This window comes from Temnothorax americanus, unplaced genomic scaffold (assembly GCF_048541705.1).
Source record: "Temnothorax americanus isolate GAGA-0224 unplaced genomic scaffold, ASM4854170v1 Scaffold12, whole genome shotgun sequence".
Taxonomy (NCBI): Eukaryota; Metazoa; Arthropoda; class Insecta; order Hymenoptera; family Formicidae; genus Temnothorax; species Temnothorax americanus.
In genome coordinates this window covers 2,996,496-3,005,364 of record NW_027509253.1, presented here as the reverse complement: position 1 = coordinate 3,005,364, position 8,869 = coordinate 2,996,496, and the positions used below count along the sequence as shown (strand labels likewise).

General features: G+C 41.9%; 1 protein-coding gene across 1 annotated transcript; it reads right to left on the bottom strand.

Annotated features, from left to right (window-relative positions):
• Nucleotides 1-1,544: 1,544 nt before the first annotated feature.
• Nucleotides 1,545-2,364, bottom strand: LOC143893375 (uncharacterized). The gene is made up of 3 exons (XM_077398655.1): nucleotides 2,088-2,364; nucleotides 1,848-2,006; nucleotides 1,545-1,705 (listed from the first exon to the last, which is right to left on the bottom strand). The coding sequence occupies exons 1-3, from the start codon at nucleotides 2,152-2,154 to the stop codon at nucleotides 1,644-1,646; spliced, it is 288 nt and encodes a 95-aa protein (XP_077254781.1). The 5' UTR covers nucleotides 2,155-2,364; the 3' UTR covers nucleotides 1,545-1,643.
• Between the last annotated feature and the right edge of the window lie 6,505 nt (nucleotides 2,365-8,869).

Genomic DNA, 8,869 nt, shown 5'->3' with positions numbered 1-8,869 from the left:
GTTCTTGAACAGAAACGAAGACTCACCTACCTTGTCGTGCTGTTTCTGTATATAAAAAAGATATTTTCACAAAAATTAATATTCTTTTTATTATTTAATTTTTACATATGTTGAAATCTAACGATATATTTTTACCATATTGGCATATCAGCTTTAAATGAAAAGGAAATAAAGTATAGTGACTTGAAATGTGTGTGTGTGTGTGTGTGTGTGTGTGTGTGTGTGTGTGTGTGTGTGTGTGTGTGTGTGTGTGTGTGTGTGTGTGTATGCGAGGAAAAACTGTCCCCGAAGTTGTCGCACGTTTCTCGAGAATATGTGAGCAAACCGTTTGCCGTGAGTGGTATAAACGAGAAACATTAAGGGAGATAGCCATAAGCCGAAATTATATGATACGAGGCGAAAAGTCTTCGTTTCTGCGCTATAATCCTCCGACACGGAGCACGGACGAAGGGTCTACTTCCGATACGGAACGCTGAACAGGAAATTTAATGCTAAAAAGTACGGATAAAATATCGAGGGGACGGGAAGAAACGTAAGTCGAGTGACTTGGCGCGTTAGGAAGTGGAGAGTTCTTTCACGGGGCTTCACAAATAAAACCGCGACGCGAAAATATAAATGACGCATATACAACACAACGCGAAAATATATAAAGGACATTCGAAAAGCTTTCAAAGAACGAACGATTGAAATGCCCTTCGGGCTTTTCCGCGAAGGTTTCGCGCAGAATCGTAAAAAGCAGAAATCTTTTTTCACGATATAGCTAAATAATCAAAATTGTGCGCCGTACAATTAATCAAGCATAAAAATTCTTCGCGAGCGTGATTGTTACGTGTGCGCACATATAACATACGCGCGGCGTTTTAAAGATTTTTTAAAAGATGCAATGGAGTGTCTCAATGTCGAGAACGTAAAAGGAACGCACGATCGCGTATCTGCAAAACCATCAAACGTCAATCGCTTCTCCTTTACTGCATCGTTACGAGAAAACTTTACGATTATTCGAGATTTATCACCGCGATTATACGTTTATTACACACACTGATGGAAAAATGGAAAAAAGAACACCACGAAGGGCGGGTATACCCACTACTGAAACGTAACACCCCCAATAGATTTCCATATGTTGTATACGATCTTGTCTTTTTATCATGCTTGACCATATACGAACGAACCCAGCGATATCGGTACCCCTATTCTGTTAACTTTAACGACAGTATCGTTCTCGTTGTTATCTCTCGTTGCGCAGGTATATTATATAGTTAAAAAAAACAGCACAATGACGGTACAACGATAACGACATCGTTAAGAGTACACAGGGCACAGGTATCGTGGGGATAAAAAGTGCTCTTTTTTCCATTTCCACCAGTGAGTTTATGACGCAAGCGACCGTGGATATTTCGGAAAACGCACACAATTTTATAACTTTTTCGGGATATTCTATATAAATGTTTTTTATATACTTTTACGTTATAAAAATTTAATTCGCGATTTTACATCGGTTTGAAACTGGAGTTGGTTCCATAGAAGGGAAGGGGACTCGTTGATAACAATATTTCATACATTTATTCGAAGTATAAGTCTACAATGGAAGGATATATTATAATGTGTGTACACATATTGTACTACTGAACGTTAAATAAAAATTAGAGGTCGAAGGCCGAGGTATAGCGGATCTTCTGGACTCGCGGATCGTCCGGTCTGTAAACTGAGGTACGAGCGCAATTAGTATTCATTAATTTGACGCTCTATCAGCGATTCTGCTTTATCGACGGACGTTTACGATTGCGTAACAGTCGCAGAGCCGAGCAAGCGCTCCGAGAGAGAAATGAATACTTTCGATTACTTACTTCTCGGCGTTTGGTAATATTTCGGTGTTAAATCGTGCGTCAGGCCATAATATACCGTGAAAGCGGTCGCGGTGCACCCTATTAGCACGAGAGGTGTGGATGCCATTATCACCGGGATCTCTATCCACCCCTTGCGCCAGAAAAATTTGACCTTCGTCCCTGGAATGAAACGACGTGCGAATATCTACGCGATATCGTTTCTACAGCGTTTCCAGACGGAGATTGCGTTTCGGTTCTTACAAATGCTGCTCCCACGCAGAATATTGAAATCCTCGGCGGTCTTCCATCGCGTGTTGATTTTCACCATCGTCGCCGAGTCAACCTGGCCCCAGTGCGACACGAGTCAATCGCGTACGTCGGTATTCGCGGCCGCCGATCCTCGTTGTACGCGCGGAAATCGCGGAATCACCGATCTAGAGGAAAACGTCCGACCGGAGCGTCTTGACTGAGCGCGATCGAGGTTAGGAAAAACGAATCAGCTGTTCCCTCCGCTCTGCGCACCACGAGCGACAACGCTCGACACTCGACACGTCCACGACGATAATGATTGTCGTCGATACGGTCGAGGTACGTCTTTATCCGTTCGACGAGCAAATATTTTTACAAATTATTTTTTTCATACGTTCGAATATTCCCCAAAAATTCCGCGTGTGATTTTCTGTCGAATATGATTCGAATGCGCAGATGTGACCTGAGTATTTTATATCTTTGTCTATACAAATATATTACGCGAAATATGTTTAACATCTTTGCGAATCACTGTTCACATGCGATTGAAGACTAGATTTGAGACGGTGGCGATAATTCTTCAAGTCTAACAGATTTCTACTCTTAATAATATCCATGTGATTGATGTTTAATTGTAAATTATATGTTTAAATGTTATTTACTCGTGCGAATTTGTCTGCAGGATATTAGGTCAGATTTGTTTTTCGAATAATTCGAATAGCTCGCAATCTCATTTTAACAATATTTTTTTTATTAACACTATCTAAATTGGGAAGATCGATTTATATTTCTGACAATTTTGGGGCTAGTTTTTTTTTTATTTAACGATATATGTGTGAATTGAATTTCGATATAACAGCGCAATAATCCTCTGCTACAATGTATGTAAAAGAATAAATGATTTAATAATTTATTTAATACTTTACAAATGGACTTTTTCCAATCGATTATCTCGTTCAAACTAAGAACAATTATTTGAAAGACGTTTAAGTTATTGGAATACCTATATACTAAAAAAATACTTAAAAGAAATATTAAACATTTTATTATTCAACACAACAGCTAGCTGTTAGGAGAAACATACTTTCTTCGAATCGTAGAGAAGAAAAAAACAGGAGAAACTTTACATCAAATTATTTCTTTTTTCCAAAAAAGTTAGAAAATGTTATTAAATATATATGTCGCGTGCACTCGCGTCGAGGCTCGTTACCGGCCGAGCGGCCGTGGCGCCATCGCGCGAGCCGAGAGCGAGGCGCCTCGCGCACGGCAGTATGGCCGCCGTCGCGATATCTTTAATTAGTGACAAGTGAATCGTTCCGTGTTTTCGCTGGTCCCGCGGCGAGCGAGGGGAGCGCATCCGACCGCTGCACGCGCGGCAAAGCCTGGCGGACCTCGATGAATCGGTGAGTGGCAAAATTCGATCGATTTCACGGTCGCGGGGTCGCCGGTAGGCCCGCGGAGCACGGAGCACCGCGAGCGGCCGTGCCGCCCGAGAAGCCTCAGGCCAGTTTCCCACGCAGTTCTATCCGCATAATTCGCGAGGACGCGCGGCATCGTCGCGCGCCGGGCGTCGCCGCGCCCTCGCGCGCAGTCCGCGCGCCGGTTGCGCGCGAGATCGGCGAGCGATCTCGAGCGGCGTGGCGCGGCACCGAAACCCGGAACACCGCCGTTCAATTATGTCACGACGCGAATCGCATGAATATTTCCGCGTCCGGAGAGCCCGTCGCGTCTCGCGAGATTGCGAGAAGAACGCGCGAGAAAGCGCCGATTGACCTGACGACGAGATAAAGGAGAAAGAGAGAGAGCTTCGTTCCGACGTGTTCATAACCGCATCCTCCTGATTTCGGCCTCTTCGCATTGTCGGAGCGAGAGATCGTCGGTTGGAATGTGCATTCTAGTGAGTTGGCATCGTGCCGCGCGATGTCGCTACGAGGAAAACCGATGGGCGTAAAACTGCATCTCAGCTGGAGGCTGCCCCACGTTTTTGTTTACGTATATATTATATATATATATTTCTCTCTCTCTTTCTCTATCTCTTTTTATTTCTCTATTGCGTCCGTCCTGCCCACGCGCGATGCACGCTAATTGCGAACGATATGAACTGCGTAACAATCGCCAGATTACGTCGGCGAGTTTGAAAAACACGGCTTATCTCGTAATCGTGTTGCAATTTAATGATTCCCGTGATAGTGCTGTATCGGCTGCACGCGATCGTTATCTTAATGTTAATGGCATTTGCGATAAAGACTGCAGCGAGTTATTTATGACTGGGTGATACTCTTGATTATATCACGAGAGTTTAACATTGTGCAAATCCTACCTTGTTATGTTATCATAATCGCGATATTTTTTAGAAGTTTTAAAACTATCGATAAATGACTACGCATAAAATATTCATCGAGTAAAGTGCAATATCACAATTTTGATTTTGGTATGTATTTTTATATAACTTATCTTTTACGTAATATATTTTATACATTTCATAATTTTATGTAATTTTTTTTAACATATCGATTAATTGAATCAATTTTAGCTGAATTTGGCGTTTTGTCATCCCCTTTTAAGATTTTCCGTTTTATTTGTTATATATTGTTTTATTGACGTGGAGGAAATAAATTTATTTAAACCGAATCAGCCTTGGGCAAAGAATCCATTTTGAAACATCCACGTACGAAGACGCGTAAATTTTGCGACTGTCGTTGGGAGATTGTCAGTTGCGGGCATTTATTCCGAAATATCTTTCGATGCTGAAAATGTCACACGTACAGAATTACAAGCGCGATATTTCTGTATCACGGTATATGTGCCAGAAAATTGATATTTATGCCATCACGCTATTGTCTTTACATAAAGTTCGTGGATTAAAAATAATGTTCTGGCTTGTAGTACTTTATCACGATGAATAACTTAAGAATATATGTTAATTCGGCCACGTAATTACAGTTGTCTGTATTAAAGAATATAGCGTCCTTTCGTGCGCAAAAGCAATACGTCTTACATATACAGTCTTACAGATGAAAGATATCTCACTATATAGGATACTCCGTATGAGAAGTACATCAGAAGTTATAGCTCGCATTTCCAACTTCCTAAAATGTAAAAGAAAAGTAGATCCAAAATTACTTGCAATAACACGAACAGTATTTCCTCTCTTTCCTAGCTTGTAGTATCGCGCGTTTTATTAACATTCAATTATTTTTGTGATCAATCTCTGGAGCTTATTGCAAAACAGAAAAAGTCGTAGTAATATTATTATATATTATTATATCGCGTGTGTCATATTCTACTTCGCAACGTTGCCGAAAATATTCAACGAACGAAAAAGGAAGAACAGAAATTGATGATGCGAAAACTAGGTTTTGCTAAGCGATGATCTTGAGCGCTTCTTGTGCTCGCCGCATAAATTCCGCCGGTCCCGAGGGGAAACCTCTTGGCCTGTCGGAACCTGCGGATCAGGAATTCCGGGATTTTGTGCCGAAAAGCGCATAGCACGTCTCCGCGCGCGAGAAAAAGTTCCGCTCGCGTCGCGGCCGACACGTGCTCCATTGAGACCACACACGTGGTTCCAAGTAAACGGAAAGACGCGCAAAATGTATCTCTCGCGGCGCTTAGATTTAGTCTTCGTGCTTGGCGTGCGAATGCTTTTTAGTTTCCAATATTAATGCAAGAGGTGCAGGTATGCGGCCATCGAAGAAAGTTTTTTTTTTTAAATGCCACCAAGAAAATTATTTTACAAATTTATTTTTTAATATTTTTTTAAGAGGATATCGGACGAATAGTTTGCGACTCTTTACAATTTTTTATATGAGTACGGACATCTTGTATTCTCGCGTGTTTGCAGTTTTTATTTTGTTATAGGAAATACTACTGACGAACTTGTGTCAGCGAAGATTTCTGTTAATGTACTCGTACGTGAGATCCGTGAATAGATATGTACGTCTACATATTTGATACATCGCACCTAGTCGAACTGATTTATTCATGAATCTGCCTACACGCGGACGCGTTTACACCTGCGAACGCCTTACCGTGAGCGATAAGATTTACGATATGATCCCTCGATTAGTCTCATCACTGCTGTCGGAAGTACTTAACTTCAGAAATCGATTTCCACGAAAAAGATCGAATCTTAATGAAACGCGCGCGCGCGATTATCACAAACTATTAAGAAAAGAAAGAAGTTGTTATATATCCCTTATATTATAGCAAGTAATTTTTGCTTCTATATTTCTCCTTCTATATTCTTGAAAAATCGAAAATGCGAACTTCGACTTCTGCACTTCTTTACAGAAGTTATTTATTGTCTTGCTGAAAACGCGCCACCGAACGTATAACACGCAAGATCTTATTGTATCTTGCTGGCGTTAATTTAAGACGTGGATAGATCACTCGGATGCGTCGAATAGACGCGTGTAACTATTGGCGCATCTATTAGGCGTCGACGAGAGAGGCTAACACCTGTCCGTCGTGCTGCACTTCACTTACGCTAGAACGCTTTTCCCTTGTGCCTAAATCGCGCTGCAGTAACAACGGCTTAGGAAGCGCGACGATTTGTCGCGCTCTCCCCGTTCCTTGGCACAAACGGCACGGCCGATTATTTATTCGTTGTCTGTTACGCAATGACTCGGGGACAGCCGACAAAGCGTCAGCCGACATTGCAGTGGAACGATGTCGAGAAATTTGTCGCTAGAACGACAGCAACGAGGTGTCGGGAGTGGACGCGCTTTGTGGAACATTTGAGTTAGATCTGCATCACGGACACAGAATCTTTATCCAAACGTCTTGTCGACGCTTTCGCGATGCTCGCTTTTTGCCCTCGGTGTACAACCGACTATACACTCTCCGGCTTAGCGAGCTTAACTCGCGACATTAGGAGCAAGACAATTACGACGAGATGCGCGGAAATGATCCTTCTAACTTCACATAAATGGCTCTTCAGTATTAAAATTATTTTAATGTGAAATAAGTTATAAAATATGCCAATACTTTATTATTACTCAATAAATCACGTAGAACAATTGAAAGCGACCGCGGTTGTTGAAATGGAAAGTTTAGAACACATAAATCTAAAATGCCAAAGCTTGCCTTATGTATTTTTCATTCATTTTCACGTTTTTAATGTTCAAAATGATATACGTAAAGATCGCTAATCTTGGTGATACGTTTACGAAATGGAGAAATCGTGGACCGAACAATTCTCTTTTATAGTTTTCTTCGAAATTTCTGCGTATAAATTAATCTGATTGTTATCCTGTTCGTCGATGTGTTTCACGCGCGAACTCTCTCCATGAGAGTTTACTGAATCGCGGGTGCCTTTAAAGCGTCCACTGCGGTAAATCACGGAAATCACACGCGCTGCCAAAACGACAGTAATACTCAGCGGTGCGCCGGTGCGCCTACGGTTGTACTCGTGTGTGTGCATGTATCTCGCGTAATAATGCACCCCGGCATAATCCGTGCCAGATTCTCGCCACTCTGCCAGATTGAATAAACTTGACGCAGGTGAGGGCCTTTGCGCTTGCTCTGTTCTCCCGATAACATGTGTACGCGGTCTTCCTCGGTTTTAACAAACTGCAAATTCGCCGGAAACTATAACTTCACATTGTTGTTGTAGTTCTGTATATATATTGATTTGGGACGCGAACTTTGTCGCCGCAATCTGGCGCCACCAATGTCAAAAACTTGATATAAACTTGATGTAATCATAAAAAAAGTAGTTAAAAAGATTACTTTTCTATATAATATTCATTTTGCAAAGGAGAAAAATATTTGTTTTTTAATTGAATGAACATTCGCATTTGCTTTCTACGACAAACAGTGTCGTAAAATATAATATTTGTGACTTTATTTTTTACTTTTTAACAAATTAGCTGGAAAACGTTTTCGCTTTCTCTCTATATCTTGATTATTTCGTCAAGATAGATAACAACATAATTCATAACGCATTCGTAATGCGAAGAATACAATACAATTTGATTCAAATATCTCAAAATAGCTCGGTATATAATTTAACTTTGTACCTCCAAAAGACACTGGCTCGGCGAGTCGCGTTTAATAGTACGTGAAATAACTTTGAATACATATAGGCGCAACGATCGACTGCCATTTATCGTCGTAGAGTAAATTGTTGTGGGCGTCGTTGAGAACGAATCTTCTTCGCCTCTTCTCACTTTTCCGTTTCACCGTTCTCGGTCGTTCTCTTGAGAAACGAGACTGCCACAAATCTCCCTGGTGAAAGGTCAGGCGTTGTTGACCCCGCGAGGTGTATGCGTGCCCGGGGTCCACCGGTAAAATGCGTATTAAATTATTTTCAAATTGGCCCTCTCCGTTTTATCTCTCTTCCCCCCCCCCCCCACGCTTTTTCTTCTCGTTTGTCAACGCTCGTGCGGTAATGCGGCGAACGCGACAATGGATCCGTCTGGAGGCCTTAATTCAACGTAATTCAGGTTGTTATTAATTTCGCCGACCGCGAGAGCGTAAAATGCGAGATACACGTCGATAAATCACAATTACCTTGAGGAGCGAACTACGAACTTTTATCGGGCTTAGTCATCGGTGTGGCGGGCCTGTATTTTCGGGTTAACGTCGCTTCTAATTAGAGACTCGTGTTCTGGGATATCGATCACACCTGTCTTCCGCTGTCTAATGTCTCGAATCATTAAAAGAGACACGCGAACCATTGTGACCAGAAGACGCGGAGAGATACATAGGAGTCAGCCTCATGAAGGACGATTTGCCAGATTCCGCGCGAGACCAAAGTCACGGCGTTCCTTCTAAATTCGGCCATAAATCGA